The sequence below is a fragment of the Haplochromis burtoni genome, unplaced genomic scaffold (genome assembly GCF_018398535.1).
Source record: "Haplochromis burtoni strain Fernald_Lab_line unplaced genomic scaffold, NCSU_Asbu1 Contig_71, whole genome shotgun sequence".
Lineage (NCBI taxonomy): Eukaryota > Metazoa > Chordata > Actinopteri > Cichliformes > Cichlidae > Haplochromis > Haplochromis burtoni.
Window position 1 is genome coordinate 2,295,896 of NW_024582432.1, and position 19,362 is coordinate 2,315,257.

At 39.9% G+C, this 19,362-nt stretch overlaps 1 protein-coding gene across 10 annotated transcripts in view; it reads right to left on the bottom strand.

Annotated features, from left to right (window-relative positions):
- Positions 1–1,797: 1,797 nt before the first annotated feature.
- The window catches only part of LOC102289481 (protein shisa-6), an 80,770-nt gene continuing 63,205 nt past the window's right edge, over positions 1,798–19,362 (bottom strand). For 4 of the 10 annotated variants that reach the window (XM_005923742.2, XM_005923743.2, XM_005923741.2 and 1 more), the window contains 5 exons: positions 12,089–12,151; positions 10,940–10,960; positions 6,463–6,615; positions 4,085–4,188; positions 1,798–3,888 (listed from right to left, as the gene is read on the bottom strand). In XM_005923742.2, the coding sequence (XP_005923804.1) occupies positions 3,034–3,888; positions 4,085–4,188; positions 6,463–6,615; positions 10,940–10,960; positions 12,089–12,151 (1,196 nt within the window). In that variant the 3' untranslated portion in view covers positions 1,798–3,033. The remainder of the gene's footprint in view (positions 3,889–4,084; positions 4,189–6,462; positions 6,616–10,939; positions 10,961–12,088; positions 12,152–19,362) is intronic. The other 6 variants (XM_042221672.1, XM_005923744.2, XM_005923746.2 and 3 more) reach the window with 4 other exon arrangements.

Consider the following 19,362-nt stretch of genomic DNA (forward strand, 5'->3'; position numbering starts at 1 on the left):
AGAGAAATGCACTTACCCCAGTGCAACTCAATAATGTAGACATCACTTATCCACACCACAGACACAGACAGCCTTCAGAACTACAAAAGATATGGTCCTGTAAGTGAGTTTAACTATTTCTAACTATTATTTTACAATATAGACGCTAGACCTTTATGTCTAAAAATGCCCTTTTGAGTAAGATAAGGAAGTTCGAATTATTGTTTTGTTTAAGGTCAAAGTATAGAGATATCTATGTAATTTTGGTGTGTGTCAACACTGTATATATATAGTTATATATATAGTTATATCTCATATAACTAGTGATGTAGTAATATTATCAGTTGATCGCCTAGTGGCCAGTCACGTGTAAATGATGCTTTCTGGTTTTAGTTTTCGATCAGAAAGAATTAGATATGAAAACAAGTTCTACAGGACATCTACAGTTAGTAACTACTACAAAGCAGCCTTACCTTGCCTTGCCAGGCTTGATTTTCACAAGATGAGATTCTGCAAATCATGTGAGGATGAAGCTGTTCGTTTGAATGTGCAAATATTTGTACAGACACATAAAAATATGCATATAAATGCAAACTCTGTTTTTTGACTTTGTTCTTTGAAGAGGTAAGGATAAGCACAACAGGATGGATGGATGCATGTGATAGAAAAAGACGATTGGTCTTTTTAGATCGTTTCCAAGTACACGTAGCAGACACTTGGTTTTTACTGCAATTCACAAGTCAAGTTTTGCAGGTCTACTAGCGACTTGTCTTTGCATTGCACTCTTGATGATTAATCTCCTCGGGCTGACTTTTTTTTTGCCTCGAGCAAGGCCTGTAATCCTGAAGAAGCTATGAAGGAAAGAACAGGGTTTCAGAGATGGAGCTTTTCCATCTACCATCCAGCAATCATCATGGGGAATGTGAGGTGTTTGGACAGCGAGCTGAGAAAGACCAAAAGAAACGCACTGAGTATAGTTTGATGTGTAGTTTTAGTGAGATATTTCCACACTCACACATCCTAGACCACAATATGAAATTTCAAAGCTTTTTAGGTGCAATAGTATGTTAATGGTATAAAAAAGGCAGATCTGTTACATCTGTTGTCTTGGGTTTGCTTTAGTTTTTTGTGAAACATGCCAGGCCTTAGAATACAGATAAGATAAGATAAGATAAGATAAGATAAGATAAGATAAGATAAGATAAGATAAGATAAGATAAGATAAGATAAGATAGAACTTTATTAATCCCTCGGGTGGGTTCCTCTGGGAAATTCGATTTCCAATAAAGCACAGCACGACAGAAGTTACACTTTCTTTATGAACTTTATAGATTGTGAAATAAATTCTAAAATCTGGAAATTAGTTACAATTTTGCACTTTTAAGTCACCACTATTGAACTTCAAAGCTACTGCGTGTTCCACGTAAAACATTCATTAAATCAGGCTACAGTAGTGTGATCCTGCTGAAACTTAACGTTGGTGACACTGAGGATATGCAACCCTGGTGTAATTTATTTTTGCCTAACATTAGCATTTTATTTTTTTTTCACTCCAGTGCCACAAATGATAAAAGTGGCTTAACTTTGTGAAGATGTGTAATTACACACACACACACACACACACACACACATATATATATATATATATATAGTGATACATGGAGAAAGAGAGCGAGAGCAGAAGACACAAACCCGTGCCTGCTGCTCTCTGGCCGTACAGTACATGGTCGCCTGCTCAACCACTGAGCTAAACCAGTGCACAGATTTGTCAAATTTGTGAAGCACAGACGAAACAGACGTATCTCTCCAAGAACAATGTTGCATGTTTAGAAAAATATGGATGGTTTATTTGTCCCTACTTTGACAAGCATTATATTCCATTTCCATGATGTTCAAGTCTTCTGAAGTCAATGAAACACAGTCTACATCCAAATATGAACAGTGGTATATCATTTGTCAACAACACATTCATTCACTTTTCGTCCTACAAACAGTTTTTGCAAAGACACACACAGTATAGTATTAATTTATCCGGTCAAATACTCGGTTAAGTGGGCTTCTATTCTGAACTCACGAAACAGTAATGGTTTATAGTTGTTTTTTAAGAATCTATTGAAAACAGACAGTCTAATATAAAGTCCATCCAGTACAGACTTGTCCATAATACTGCTTCTAGAATAGCTTATTTACAATCGTCTACTGGAAGCAAAAGAGGAAACAAAAAAGAAAAAGAAGAGAAAAAACGCCATTGCTTTAAGAACAAAACGAGCTAGCCATTAATATTAAAATTCAAAATTAATAATCAAAAACAGAACATAATGTTTTTTTCATTGATTGTGCTTTGTAACCCACAAAACCACTTCATTTTTCGAAATAGAACACCTATCAGAGGCACCAAATAGGAGTGCTGATAACATCCAGTTCAATTTCTCTCATTGAGATTCTCTACAACTATGAGTAGGACAGGGCATACAAATGGTTCCTTTTTTTCATTTATTTATATATTTATAAAGTTATTACAGGCTCATTCTCTCAGTTCATCACCTGTGGTGGTGTTATGTCGCACAACAGAAGTCACGTAGGAATCGGTTCGTGTGTTTAACCATGCAAAGCCCTTTAAGATTTGCCAGAAAAGGTCACAGAATAGATTTGTTGGACAAAAGGGGGCTGATAAAGGCATAAACAGACACAAATGGTGCTTTCCCACTAAAACATACACAGAATGGTGCCAAAGCCTGTGGATGAATAGGATAGGCAAGACAGTGACAATAATAGTAGGCAAGTTAGCAGGATAATACTACACCTTCCCCATCCATAACCTCCTCTGGCTTCAGATCTGGCTGGGCCTATGTATGCAATGTACAGTGTAGCTCGTTTTCCCGGTCTCTCACAGTAAGTAAGTGGAAGTTCTTGGTCCTGGAATCTCTAATTTGGCAGAAGCCTTGGTCAAAGAAAACAAAATTGCCACCATCCTACTCTAAAAGGAGGCCAATATACCACCGTTTGTCAAGCAGACCCAGCCCCTGGCATTCAGCAGTGAGTATTCCTGAACATTTACACAGTCACCTCAGTCTTGCTGCCTGTGCGGTAGTGCTGTGGCTGTTGTTGCTGCTGCTGGTGGTGCTGTGGGATGTAGTGGAGTTGTTCCACAGTGTGAGTCCGTCTCGAGGCAAATGCCTGCCTCTTATTTGCTGTCTGGTTCATGGCTAAGGTGTTGGAGTGCCCACTCCCGCCTGCTCCCTGTACCCCACTTCCGCTGCCTCCACCACCGCTGTTGTTAGAGGCACTGGGATGGGAGTGCATTTTGGTCATCTTGTAGCGATCCATTAGAGGCGTAGTTGGAATGAACACGTCTGTGTGTGAGATAGCCCGTGACATTGACTTGTCACTGCCATAAAACCCGCCAGAGATACTGCTGACCATGCCGCGCTTCAGCGACCTCATCAGCTTATCTGGCGAGAGCAGAGGATCCTGGGACAGGAGGCGGTCTTGTGAGTATAGACGTTCTTGTGAATAGAGGCGATCTTGGGAGTAGTGGCGGTCTTTTGAATAAAGATGTTCCTGTGACAGGAGTCTGTCCTTGGAGTACACACGGTCCTTGGAGTAGAGGCGATCTTGGGAGGTGTGGCGGTCCTGTGGAAGAAGACGCTCCTGGGATCGAAGACGTTCAGCAGATAGGAGCTGTTCATCGGACAGGATCCTACCTCCGTACAGGGAAACACCGTTAGAAGACATGGTATAATCTTGCTGGGGGGCTCTTTGAGGGGACAGGACACGATCTTGGGACATAGCCCTCTGGACACGACGGGGCCTCTGCCTCTGCTGAGACTGCTGCTGTGAGGACTGTGACTGCGGAGGGGCCTGGGAGATGGAGGACTGTGGGGGCTGGCTCTGCTGTTGTTCCCGGTGCTATCGAGCAAAAGACGGATGAGGTGAGTTTATTCATAAACTCAGGGGTAAAATGCTCTGCTGCCGACTACTTCAGAATAACTTCTAACATTTAAATCTGGAAACTTGTGCTCTTGCATCATAGATACATAAAACTTGATAGTACATGACCTTGTTTTGAAGCGTGCACTATTGAACGGAACACTTCTGTACCCACCTGTTCTTGACTCATTTTGAGAACATGAAGGGGAAGAGTGCTTCTTGCTGCCAGGTCGGGCAGGTGGCGCTTACGAGTGTAGTAGTCTTCGACTTCTTTATCTGCTGCAGAGGACACAGTGGGGAAAAAAAGACACGAAGTGAAGAGGCAATTCAAGGAGCGAAAGAAAGAGAAAACACGGGTAGGTACAGAATGCTAGGGGAGAAATCGTGTAACGTGGAATTGGAGAACACGGCACACAATGCAGAGAATAGTGTTGGGAGACCCATCGTATTTCACCTTTCCAAGCTCATAGAGGGGAATAGAAAATAGAGGCAGAGTATCACAGTCAGACCACATTACATGCTAGGCACATAACATCCACATATCCAGACTTGATCAGGGATGCTGCAGGCAGTTCTGGCTGTGGGGGATAACTTTTCAAAGGTCATTTGAAAGTCTATAAACAAAAAACATCATATACAGACATGGAGGGAACCACGCAGGCACCTCACATATATGCATGCTGGAAATCTAATAGGATTATTACACAATCACATCAACACTGAAGCTGGGAGTGTTTCATATAAACTCGAGTGGGGGTTTTCTTTCGTATTCCTGTGTGCAACCAACAAAAACCTCCAAACCAAACAATGAATATAACATGCATTTAAAGGCAGATCAAAAAGACAAGAATACATTTGCAAAGACGAAGTGTAGGAGTGAATGTAGCATTAAATTCATGCCACACGACAAAAACACATGCACAGAGATCTGTATCGACCAAATAAATACATAAAAAAACACACACGCACACACAAAGTGATGCACATTTACAAAAACTTGACGTCTTGTTATAAAGACAGTAGCATAAACCATTCAAAAATGGAAACATTTATAAGTCTGTGAATGAGCGTTTAACCCGCACAATAAGAGACAGGTGAATGCCACTGCCATTGATGGTGGAAAGGTATAATGAGAGCAGATCTCTCCACCTTATTGAGAATTCGTAGATGGCTTTTCGGTGCGAGTCTGTCTTTTTCAATAATGGTACAGCAGTGTTCACACCACCTGTCCAAATTACTCTCATCCAAATCCCCTTCAGCGCCGAGTCACGGGTGCTTGCTGCAAATCGATTCATTATGAGAGATAATAAAACAAGATGTTCCTTTCTCAAGCATAATAGTCTTCAAGATTTGGGCAGCGCATTGCAAACTCATCAACCATATTACCAGAGTGAATGAATAACTCATGATATATAGTGTCCTGCACTGCAATGGGCTAAGTGCTTTTTTTCTCTTCAGTTTGATACCAATTTGCATTAATAAGCAGTACCATTCTTCTTTTATTATCTCAACAATGAAAACTCCGCTCGATGTTCCCTCCAGCGCAATCCGGCATGATCTATCATTGTGCAGACACTAGTTGAGCAACAAAAAGAAACAGCAGAGCCTTTTGGCTATTTGCTGCAGCAAATAATTTGCTTTTGAAGCAAAAAGAAAGTTGGGAAGACTGAAGGAAGGACACCGCCAAGGGATATTTTTCCATTTCAGAACTGTCTCTTTGGTGGGGTCCTATCTCTGACAATTGAATTCATTTGGTTTTGTTTTACGGTCCATCAAAAGCTATTATGTTAATTCTCACAAGCATTCTTCAAATAAATTGTGGTTGTTTTTATTTCTCCAAAACAACTGAGAACCAGTAAATACTACTGCAAACTTGTTTTACCATTTAGTTTCAAATGGTGCCTGGCAGCTCTAAGTGGGAGCCAGTGCAGAGCGACCCCTGACGGGATGAGTTGTAGATGTCCATCTTTCATTTTGACTTGAGCCAGCAGCGAAGCAGGACACTCATGATGAAACTACACAAGCCGTAATGGATATTTGTATTTCACTTAGAGAATAGCATGAGACGAGAGCTCATTATGCTGTAGAAATTCACCAAAGAAGCGCTAAATTAATACCAAGCCAGGCCAGACGCAAGAAGCCGCTGATATATTTGTGATTCAAGAGAAATCATGGCTGCGGCGAGGGAAGCAGGGAATATCAATGAATCTGAGTTTTTTTTTGAGGTGATTAGGCTGCTTTTTTGACAGCTCAGAGTTGAGAAGGGGATACTTTCTGGCTTTAATTCATAGTGCCCTCCATCCACTTAGATGTTTAATCAACGGCGAGCTGCAAAAAGTCCAGAAAAAACATATACGGGTACTTTTTTCTACAGTTTAATGTCCAGAGTTACAGCAGGTGAGCCATTGTTACATCTGAAATACTTCAGAGCCCTTCAGAAAGTCCCAGCCTGGAGTCAGGAAAGCACACTTAATGCAGTGTTTTTATCATGCAGGGCTTTAGGATCAGGGCAGGGCGCCTATTCTTGCATTATTGCAGTGAACTTGGACCTACTGAGTTTCTTCAAGGACGAGAACCGGTTGAGGTCGGCTTTGACGGCCGCCTCGTAGGAGGGTGGCAGGTGTGACAGGCTCTGGAAGGAGCGTGAGAAAGACAGGTCGTAGGGCTCCGTCTGCGAGGTCAGGATGCCACTTATCCGATTGTTTTCTGGAGACACATACATACATATACAGACACAGAAGAGGGAAAAAGGGGGGGAAATGGGCAGGCTGACGTCTCCTACGCCAACCCCCCAAAAAAGGAGACCCCAGGCAACAATCACAGAAAGACCACCTGCTGTGAAGAAAAACGAGTGAGCTGGCAGACAGGCTGGAGTTTCAGCTGTACAAATATTTGCTGGAGGCAGAGGTCCTTTGAAATAATCTCCAAATTAATCTCGTCAGTATAAAATAATAATTCCAACCAAGGGAGCCACTGAGTACATGGAAGCCCTGCTCCTCTTCTGGGAGTTTGGGGGTTGTAGTGACCTAAGAAAAAATCTATTTTTGTACAAATACACATGAACTCACACATGAGTACATATAAAATATGTTTTGAATAGCTGGTTTTATAAACCACATAGAGTTAGCAGCTTACATTTCATACTTTGTATCTCTGAGGTGTGAGTCTTTACTAACTCTAACTCTAGACAATCAGAATATGTAGTTTTTGTTTTGATTAAGTTGTTCTCCTGTGTCTTAGCAATCAGGGAGCAAAGAAAATAATCATTCTAAGTGACATGAACTTTCTTTCTTAATAGTCTATTGTGCCTTTCTCCAAACTATAAGGGTATGGCAGAGTTAGAGTCATCCCTTATGGTGACTAACCTCAGAGGGTTAAAGAAAGAAACTTCTGAAGGAAGGTACATGTGCAAGGGTTGGAGAATGACCGAGATAGATTTTGAGAACTATCACACTTTATGTTGCTGAAATAGAAAACCCAGTCCACTCGTACTAAAGTGGAGTGAGAGAGTTACGTATCCTGTTGATATTTCAGTAAACTAGACTATTAAAGATAGTCATGGCTATAAAACATTTCTTATTTGATAACCCTTAACATTAAAGCCAAACGGGTTGTGTAGGTTCCCCTATGCCAAAGCTACTGTAACCCTTCTAGACACGACACCCTAGGTCCTTTGGTATTAAGCACCAAGATATTAGGACCAGATTCTTTTAGTCATACAAGTTGCAAGGTGGAGCGTCAAATCAATTAGATTTGTTTTCCCAGCACATCCCACACATGCTCAGTTAAATCAGATGGGAATCTGGAGGCTGAAGGACACCTTGATCTCTTTGTTACATTCCTTAAACTATCACTCCAAAATTGTTGTATTCTGGAACCACATATTATCCTGCTAGAAGATACTTTCTGCCTAATAAAGCCTACTACCTTTTGACAGGTGCTGTTATTACAAATGATGGAACTGAACTGACCTGATTTTAATGTTGTAACTTAGTTGAAATACTTCTATCACTTTGGTTGTAGGCTTTCTATGGTTTGTACCATAGCTCTAAAGTTCTAAGTCTTATTTGTCTTAATCATCCCTCTGTCCTTTAAAGTTCAGCAATAGTTTGCTGAGGAAAAAAGTTGAATATCTGCCTTTAAGAAACTGTTGCATATTTTAAAACTCCAACTTGTTGATGCCAGTGATGGGGGAGTATAGGCGGACACATCAGCCACTCAGTGAGTGTTTGGTGTGGGACTGACTTGACAGGCGATGCGGTGGTTTGACGGGAGGAAACAGTGGTCCAAACAAGGAAAGGCAAGGAAAAAATAGACAACACACCAAACAACAGATGTGTGCTGGAGAGTGACCCTGCTTGTGACAGTGCTGTGATGTGAACTGGGACAGGGACGGGAGCAATGCCTGGCTGCCTGTTGTTGGTGTGATGTGAGATGATGCCAGGAAGACGAGGAAGGTGGGGGTGGGGGACTGGACCCAAGCCTTCTTTTCTTCTCACTCTACTCCTTCTCTTTATCTCTCTTTTTCACACATGTACACACACAAACATCCGCAGTCTGTCCCATTCCACTTCCCTCACTCTGTCAATCTTATCTGTCTTACCATGCTGCCACCCACTTTCCTTTGCTCCTTAATTCTTTCTTGTCCATTCAGTATTCCCTTCTCTCTCATTTTCTTTCCCACTCCTGCTCTATCTAGCTTTCCCCTGCAAGCTCTGAGTCTGTCACGCAGTGCAGAGCAGCGGGCATGGGTGTGACTCCACACTAGCCTCCAAACGACAGATAAGAATAGTGTTTTTAGTAACTGCTGCAGGATGGAGAGATGGAAGAGAAAGAGAACAAGAGATGGGGATAAGAGAATCAAAAAGAAACAAGAGACTGAAATGCTCAGTTGTGGTCACAAGCTTACGTGCATTCATTATGGACATGAACGGCAATAATTTGGTTTTTTTTTTTAATGAATTCTTTGAACTGTTCCTTTTAGGGGTGAAATGATTGTGCATGCTTGTACATCCATAATCACTTATTTTGGATTGTCTCTAAAGCACACAGAGTCAAAGTTATCCATACAGGCCCAAAAGTGTACATACAGCTCGTTTAAATTGACACTAACGTCACTAAAGATGTAGATGGTAAATGGCCTGGTTCTTATATAGCACTGTACACAACTACATTCACCCATTCTATCCAACATTCACACTCTGATGGATGCATCAGAGACCAACTTCGGGTTATCTGGCATGCAGACTGGGCAGATGGGGACTGAACCACCAACCTTCCAATTAGTAGGTGACCTGCTCTACTACCTGATCTACACAATCGTTCCACCCGGGGAAAAAATTGATTAAAGAAATAAAAGCTCATGACATTAATGCCTATGATGAGCGTATGTAAACTCATGACCACGACTGTAAGAAGGAACGAGAATAAAGTAGTAGGGACGGCAGCATGGCTGAGTGACTGCAGGGGGTCCTGGGAGCTGCAGGGGGGGAGATTGAAGTGAAAAATTTGTGAGTGGGTTGTCTTCCACAGCTGCATTAAGTGAGTGGGGAATCAACTCAGACTGTGGCATGCTGTTAGCTATCTCATTAGGAGACATACTTTATGTTTAAACACAGTAAAGCCACACAGATGTGGCTCCAAGACTTAAGTAGTTAAAAAAAAATCAGCAGAAGATTTTACGTGACAAGATTATTAATATGTGATTGTTTTCTTATTGCCATTACAATCCAGTGAAATAGCCAAAACCAACAATGAACTGGTCTCACTTTCTTACTTGCTTACTCAGAAGCATAACTCTAAAGCCCAAGCTTGGCATTGTGCCACTTACACTGCAGAGTTTATGTCAGGCAAAAACTTGTTGTTTTTTCATTGTCTTACTATTTTCAGTTTCAGTTATTTAGTCAGCATGCAGTAGTGTTAGTTCATTCTCATTCACACTTGTTGACACGTTTTATTTTATTATTAATTGTTTTTAATCTGCTTTGCAGCTGTTAGCTGTTCTGATTTTAACTTCATAACTATTGTGATATAGTTTTGAAAAACAATAATTATGAGTTGTATCAGTCAAATCTATAGCTATAACTATCTGTAACTTTGATTATTGTGTTGTTTTTTTCTGGCAAATTAAACCTAAACCCAAAGGCGCTGACTATGTAACATAACCTTTGGTCATAGTAATGACATGAATGACATGACAGTTGATAAGAGCAGCAGTCTTTCAGAATTAAATAACAGTATGGTGTTATGTTCACACAGATGCAGAATTTTAGATGCAGAATTAGTAGGTATCAGTACGTTTACTGACAGTGGCACTAATACTGCTCTGAAAATCAACTCAGGGGATACAAATGTCCAAGTAGAACATTCTGAACCCTAAACTTAAAGGATACCCTGAGTCACAACGACAAATGCTCATCATTGATGAGAACCACAGGTGACCACGAGAAACTCGTCTCATGGAAGACAGAACATAATTTTGCAACATAAAATAAGCTTAATTGGATGCATCAATGAAATGGAAGAAGATAACAACTGATATAAGAGCCTGTCACACAAAGCATTTACATAATTTCGAACAGAATTACACACAAAGTACCAGTCCTCTTACATGTAACACACATATGTGAGTGTCCCAGTGAAGCTGGGCTCTCAGTAAACTGGCTGCTTGTCAGTAAAAGCCATTCTTATAAAAACCAGCATTCAAAATTGTTGATTTGGTTTTGGTCTTTCTGATGGATTTTTTTGACAGTACGAAAAATACTGCATAAATATAACATAAATAATTTTCTACTGTAACTCATCAGCTTGTGTCCCTGATTCCTGTTTGACCCACATGACCAACAACAAACTGTGCTGTCAAAGCAAAGATCAAACAGACACTCTTGCTTGAATCAGGTCTGAAAATACACTCGTTTAAGTTAGAGAAAGGAGGAAACAAAGGTAAGAGTCGTGGTATGTACACAAATGTGTGCTGGAATGCAGTGAATGAATATTCACACTAAATTAAACATATGTATGCATGACTTACCACGTCTCAATGATCGGTGAGCTACCGAAACCCAAATGAAAAACAAATATTTCAGAAACATGTTGATGGTAAGAGAAACAGAACCTATTCCTGAAAGACCTTCTGCATATTCAGCACAGCCAGTACAGAAAATCTCCCCTCAAAATTATTCTAATGAAAACAGCTTTTAAGTCCAGAGGCATGCTATGTACACTTGTGTGTATGATTGTGCATTTTCTGCTCTGATATGGAGCAGTATCTCCTGGTTGTTTCAGTCAAGGGCCGCTGGGGGGGTTGTGGCTGTGGGTTTTTATCTGGAAAATACACTGTGTGCCAAAACTTGAAGGATTTCTGGCAGCTTGTGATCAAAGTGTCTGTGTTAGATGTGTTGAAATGGATTTTTCATGTTTTCCATAGATCTCCAAGGCATTTGTTCCCAGTATGCAGTTTTCTTATCTATGCGTGTGATTCTGTGTGAGTCTGTGGATGTATGTGTGTGGACTACACGGTCAGTTGTGTCCATAAAGAAGGAATGAGTCTGTCTGCAGAATTTAGCTATGGCTCCAAAGTGCCTCAACGATAGCAGGTTTTTAATGTTTGTGGTTGAAACAAACAGTATAAAAATCACACGGTGAGATCAGGGCAATGTAATAAATGCACAAGGCAGGGAATATTCAGCTTAATGCCGTTTTTTCTTTTATCTTTGCTATCTTCCCTCTTTCCTCTCTTACACGACTGCTCAACTGGCAGACTGTGACCACGGGCCGCCTCAGCTCCCTCAAAGGAACAGCTGATTAACTTGAGTAATAAAAGCTGATTCACGGTACTGCTCCTCTCAGGCACCGTGAAGTTATGGTGATAACTTTAGTTTTTCAGGACAACAGTGGAGAACATTGTCGTGGGATGGGATGACCTTGACAGAGCATTACGTTGTTTTCACTTTAAAGAAAGAGAGACAGATGGCCGACAACTACTGTCTCTTGTCTCTCAAAGAAAAAAAGTGCCCCCATTTCAAAAATTAAAAATGAAGAAATTGAAAATTAGATCAGTTCAATGAATTTATCCCATTAAACATGTTAGGAGCTGCATTCTACACTTCCAAACATTTGAAACATTGAACTGACCAGGGAATTTACTTGCATAAGACCCTTTCCCTCTAGTTTTCCTTACCATTCTTAGGTGTGCGTGTGGGGCTACCTAGAGCCACATGGTTATAGTTGTGCTGATGGGTACCTGCAATGACAAAAGCAATGAAAGATCTGTTCAATGTTCACGAGGAATGCTCTGTATGTTCTAAAACACAGACTTCAAGCAGTGTGAGGGTGATAATTAAAGAGATAATTCACTGAAGAAGCTGGAAATGTTGTCTTCTAGCGGCACTTGGAGATATGCTTTTTATATAATTCACAAAATATGGATCTATGTAGAAAACATTGTGCATTTTTAATGGACTTTTATAGTTTAAATAAGACACGATGCTGCAGTTACTTTCCACACTTGCGTGTAAACCTATTCACTGAGTGAAATATCCCTTTAATTTCCTCAAATTAAGAAAAGACATGAGAGACTGTGTGATGAGTAAATCTAAATGGAGTCCCCTGTAAGCTTGACATTAGCCTGCAAAATATGTTTACACCAGACATATTTTGGAAAGTAGGCTAAAAAAGACGAAAGGAAAAAAACAGAAATATGGCATACAACATCCTGTCCTGGAAAAGCCAAGAGCAATTACTGTATTTTTTGTAAAGTGTATTATTTAAGAATAAAGACGTGCATTTATGCATTCATCATTACAAAAGATACATAAACTGCAGTGCTGCAGGTGCATTTGAACATAGGAAACCACCAGTACAACTATAAATGAACAGAGAAAGACATTCTGGTTTAAAATTATATGACCAGTACACAAAAATACACAGTGAACCTACCAAGGGAGGTTTTGCACCAACATTTTTACATAAGCAATGGCCAAACAACTCATTAGAAATGAAAGTTATATTGAACTCACATAAAACTAGAAACAGATTACTTTTAACCTCAGACAAAAGTAGTTAGCAAAAAAATCAAAACAAAGCCAAACCTTCAGAGCAAATTTCAAGGTCTGCAGCCTGTTTACACTGAGCAATTTTTACCTGTTCGTGATGAAGTCTGACTATCATGAGAGAAATTAAGTGAAATCGGTCATTGGTCATCACTTACCAAAACAATTTGTTTTACACTGAAGCCAACCAAGAAATCCCAGAAACTTAGGGGCAGTGTTTGTCAGCTGACATGAAACCATTGTCATACTTTTATTTACAAAAAATAAAACAACAACAACAACAACAAAAAAACAGTTGTGGAAAAGAAAACAAAATCCAAACTCAGAAAGAAAAACTATGGAAGAAACACAAAAAATGTTATGACTCACACAAAGAAGGAGCCGATAGTGTTCCCCTGCTTTGATACAGTTTTTCATATTTAAATCTAAGACGGTGAAGTTATTGTACATTTTTGTGCCACCAGCTAACTTGCTAACATTGAATGGTATCAGCTTACAGGTCGGCTAGCGACACTGTTATGAACAAATAGTGAAGGATTTAGATTCCTCAGTGATGGGAGCTGTGAAGTGCAGTGACCTTCAGAGATACCACATCAGTAGCGTTCTGAACTGTACTGCCAGCAAAACATTACCAGAGCACACAATTACACAAGGTGACAAATATGTTTCATGTCATTTGCTTAGCTAATTTAGCTAATTAGGCTAGCATAAGCTTTGCCCTGGTTGCTTCCCAAATCTTCCCAAGTGTTCTTGTTAATCTGAATTTTTTTAGCATGCATATTATACAGTTGTGTGTTATCTGACACAGTCAAAAATCAAGCCCAGTGTTTGTCCAGACAGGTCATGACTTTAAGCTCAGCCAGAATCCCAGCAGACTAGCTTATGGCTCCAGTCTGTTTTTTTCACTGATGTTCTGTGCTGTAGGTCTTACTGCTGCCATCTCTATCTCTGGCTTTCCACATATGTGCATGGAAAGGCAGTAATTTTTCAGGATGAGTATGCATCAGAGTGATTAATACGTTTCTTATGGATAATGTTTGTACAATATATTTGGGATGTGTTTTTGAACTTGTAGTCTTTGGAAAGGACTCTGCAAATTTAACATGCACTGGTCCTCATCTCTGGCCATTATCCCTTTTTTTCTGTCTCTGCAAGGAAGCTCTAATCAGTAGTAACAGTCAAACGTGTTATCATTTGAGTAAGCAGAGCCTTTTTAAATTTCATCTCAGAGGATAAACAACAGTTGGCCCCAATCACCTATCCATCCTGCTGTGCTGGAGTGTTTGTTGGATGACAGGGAATGTGATGCAGTGGTATGGTGCTCGCCTTGGCACCGCACCGTGGAAGTGCTTTAGTTGAAAGATGGGACCTTTACTGAGCCCATTGTACTGAGAAAGTTGATGAATGACAGCTATTCTCAGCAGCGTGGGTTTGTGTGTTTGTATGAGAGGGGAAGGCAGCAATAGATGGAGACCCCAGTGTAGAGTGTTGCCATTGCAACACGTTCATTTGCTGTCTGCTGCTGTGCCTGTTTAAAAATGCATTAGAGCCAACTGCTGAAACATCCATTTACATCTGTCACAGAAGTGAAGAAGGAGAGTGAGGCCCGACGCTCTCACATCATGGGTTTCAATATTTGCTCGAGCTATAGAGATAGATGAGATGTGTCTTCTGTGTGTTCCTCCACTGGCTTTTTCTTTTTTCTTATCAGTGCTTAACAGTGACTCACAGAAAAGATTATTCAAGGGGATAAATTCACAGACTTCAGAAACTGCTTCTTTGGAACATATTAAATGAACAGCTTAGTAATATAAAGCCATGTATAAAAAGCTATGTCTTTTTAGTTACTATATTATCCGTATCTGTCACAACAGATCTTTCGTTTTTGTTTGTCCCTGGTAGCACTATCGTTCATTATTAATGATCTATTATATCACAATAATGCTGCTTACTTTACTAATGCATCAAATCAATGTTCTTCACTTTTGATCTATGGTCTATGACCATGCGGTGGGGTGTATTGCTGGTGGACCAAAGAAGATGTTCAGATTACTGTCATCCTCTTTTCTAAAGTCTTCTCCTATCTATGTTAGAATTCAGAAGAAGACCCCTAAAATGAAACCCCTCCTGATCAGGAATACGCCTGCCAAAAAGAGAGATTCCTTCATTTGTTGGTGTGATTAAACAGGTGTACTCACACTAGGCTCATTTGAATCCCAAAGTCCAATTCCTTTGACTAGTGTGTTACTTTGACTAATTGCTGAGCACTGTGTCCGGGCATGCTTAAGTGTACTGTGACTGTGTCACCACTTACAAATGAAACCACAAAACACATAAACTAGGGAAGCTAATTTTACTGTGAAAAAGCACTTATCAAAAGCTTCTCTGTGCATGAAAGTGAAAGAGAGTGAGAGGATATGACTTGCTGAGACAAACTGAAGTGCGTTCAGGTCATTAAATGACAACAACAAGGCAACTATTTTGTGCGCTGCAGGTGGCACACCAAGAGAGCTTGAACTAGTTTAGCTTACAAAATAATTATTATTATGAAGTATACTACTGAATTATTTCACCTAAAATCAGTGTTTGAGAAACTTGCATCAGATTTATTGTTGATTGATGCAATTGATGTATTTATTTGCAAATTAGGCAGTGAGACGCTTCTATTATGGTGTCTGGATGAATACCTAGAGAAAATAAAGTATCAATACTACTGATACAAAGGCTTGTTTTGAGTAGTGATGCCAGGAATGACTGGATCACTACAACCAAGACTTTCTGTCTCTGCTAAAGCTCACTGCATCTACTTTAGCTTATTAGTATAAACAATTCATGAAATAAACATTTTTGGTATGTCACTGAATAGTAGAGCGACTTATGAATGAATGTGCATGTGATTATGCTAATCTTATTAAAGGTGACTAGTAAAACAAAATGTGGTTGACAAACTGGTAATTACATAGCCCTTTCACTACTCTACCTGAGCATTCAAAGTAGCATGCAAGCCACATTCACACACTTTATTCTATGCCTCAAGCACTTCCTCAAAATCACACATGGACACATTGAGAGTTAGACACTTTAGCATGCAGACTGGGGGGAGGCAGGGATTCTGATTAGCAGGCGACCTGCTCTACTTCTAGCCAAGACATCCTGTGTCTGGGAAAACCCTCAGTAATGGTGATAATTTAAGAGAAACAGCCTTTTAATGACACATACAGGGTACATAATAGCAGATTAACTTCTTTTAATTATTAAAAACTGCTAATGACTATGGCCCAGGTATCAGTTGGTTCTGGCGTGGAAAAAACTGCTATGATTTCACTTGATCTTAATTCCTATACTGTAGAGTAGACACAGGATGCCTTATCATAGCGTGCACAGAGTGCATCCATTTAAATCAAACATGGTTAAAACTGGTCCATTTCAATCTAACAAAGAAAGCAACAACACCGCCCTATCCCCACCCCCAGGAAAAAAAACAAAAACCAACGTGCAGTATTATGTTAATGAGTCACAAAGTGAATGACTCATCTCTGCAAACAAACTTTTTCTGTAATGAGCTACAGCAGGTGACAAGTAAACATCTGTGCTGTGCAGAACATACAATAATTTATTCACATTTTTTTCTTCATTCAATTCAATTCAGCTCAGTTCTATTTTATTTATAATGTATTTATATAGCGCCCAATCACAACAATAGTTACCTCAAGGCACTTTATATTGTAAGGTGAACTCTTGCAGTAAATCATGAAGGGAAGTAGAGAAAAATTAATTAGAGTGTAGAATACACACTCTAATATTAGTTACTCCAGTAACACATGAACATATAGTTTCATATAGTTTCATGTAGTTTCATATAGTTTCAGTTAATTCATATTCATGACTGATTTATATGTTCTGGCTTGTCTTCCACACTGTGTCTTTTGTCCTGTCTTCCCCCCCTCAGCCCCAACTGGTCGTGGCAGATGGCTGCTGCCCATGAACCTGGTTCTGCCGGAGGTTTCTTCCTGTTAAAAGGGAGTTCTTTCTTCCCACTGTCATCAAATGCTAAAAGGGGGTTGTGTGATTGTTGGGGTTTTCTCTATATTAGTGTAGGGGCTTTACCTTACAATATAAAGCACCTTAAGGCATTTGTTGTGATTTGATGCTGTATAAAATAAAACTGAATTCAATTAAATTGAATGTTTTTACTTTTAGAACTGAAATAATATTTTCATTCTTTACTGATAAACACAACACTAACAGTAAGTATTTATTGTATATTTAAAAATCCAAATGGTATTTAAGCCAATTCCACCACATAGATTAGACTTTTTTAAGTCATTATTTTGGACAGTATGATATCTTTTACCAGGCCTGGTAAAAGATATGTTGTAGTTCAACGTGTTTTCAGAATAAGGCTGCCATTTCCACAAAATCCTAGAAGATTAAAAAACATCTGATTTGAAGATAAGAAACATGTTTTCAGTTGAAAAGTAGTTAATTGAGGACAATTGTGGAGAGGTCATCACCAACCATGTAAACTGCATGCAGTTCACGTGTTGTTGCGCATGAAATGTGTAGTTTCAGTACACGCTACCCAGCAAGTTTTTAAAAAGTGACAAACTTCAAGAAAAATGGACCGTGCTGATAGGGGAACTCATCATTGAAGGATATTATGTGTCTCTACTGTAAAAATTTGAAAGCAACAGAACCCAGAAACAGAGCATAACTTTGTGAAGTTTTGTCTCAATCTGGTGATTTCCATTCAAAGTCTGGTCTGAGGGGTCCACAGAGAGAGCCAAAGCTGAATGACGGGCTGAGAAGCAGGAGAAGACTAGCTCATTAAGAGCCTGGAGAGCAACGTTCACTGATCCCAAAGTAATCAGGGGACCAATTAACCACATTGAAGACAGAGTCCCAGCACAGTTAGCACCCCCAAACTCTCAGGGCCATGAGTCTGCTTATCAGCTCGGAACACCCAAATGCACCATCATCCTCCTGGGCTCCTGGAGCTGACATGGCAAAAAAAGAAAAAGAAAAAAACTCTCTTGGTACTACTTTAAAGCACCCCAGGAAACCTATTTTTCAGTGGTTAAGTAAGCTTAGTGTGGAGGGTGAGATCTCCTGAATGTTCCGCCGTCCTTTACTTATTGCCTTCATCTGCTTTAATTGGCATATTAAAATAGATTCAAAGCCAGTGCTGCTGTCTAATCATACAGTGGGTTGATTATCTGTGATTGACGTACTCTCCAGATTGTTAGGTTAAACAGGATCCCTATCTAAATTGCTAAATGGCCGATTTGCTGTCAGTATGTTGATGACGGAGCTGTGTGTTTGTCAGATGGTGTCAGTCAGATTTAATGGTTAAATCAAGCATATACACCCATAGCTGTGATCAATGGGCTGCAGAGACTAATCTTAAACACCTTTTTTGGATACAGTCACCCTCAAGTCCGCAAGAACATTACTCACATTAAATTTCCCTTTACTGACACGGTAAGTGATCTCTGGAGAATACCTCCTTGGCAAGTTTGCATAATAGCATCCAGATGGCGTGCAAGTGACTCAGTATTCTGACATTTGGCGTGGCATTTTGTTTCACATCACACTTCCAAGCATCGCATCCACATACAACACATAAGGGAGGTAAGAGAAGGCATGCTGAGAAACTCAGAAAATACCTTGAACCCCTTGGCAAGGTTAAATAAGCATTTGTAGTCACATTCTCTGAGGTATCATAGAAACTATCAGAACATTCATTTCTAAGGATTTGCGTTCTGTCCAACTACTGAAAAGCCAGCCACTAAATATCCAGTGAATAGGGATATGTGTATTTGGCCACAATCTCTAGTGAAGCAAATGACAGAGAAGAGAGTGGTGAGTGATGAGAGACTGAAAGGGGAGAAAAATAACAAACATATGACCAAGGTCACCAAGCTCTAGACACCAGCTGCCTAATGTTAGCGCCATGCACATACAAAATCATTTTGAGCCACATACAAGCATCATGTACTGTACACAAACATAACAGAGTGACAGTGATATATGAATAAATTAGCAAAGGTTGACTTTTCTATTCCAGATCAGTATTCCCTGGGGATTCACTTTAGAAAGGACAATTTCACATTTAATAATTAATAAAATACGTTCAGCACAAATACAGTGTGCACTTCGTGTAGCTAGGGTGAAAGTGAGGCTGAAGACGTACAGTAGCTGAATAGCGGAAGCTCCAACTTTCATGAAAGAGGCTGGATTTCATTTCCAGTCAAAGCTGTAGTTAACCCCGACCCCATATCTGGGTAAGGAAAAACAAATGTTAATAAATGGTGTGAACACAAACATATTTGATGCTTCAGGCATGCCCCGCGTCCAGTTTAAATGAAATGTCGCATTGTTTGTGCTCAAGAGTTGAGAAACG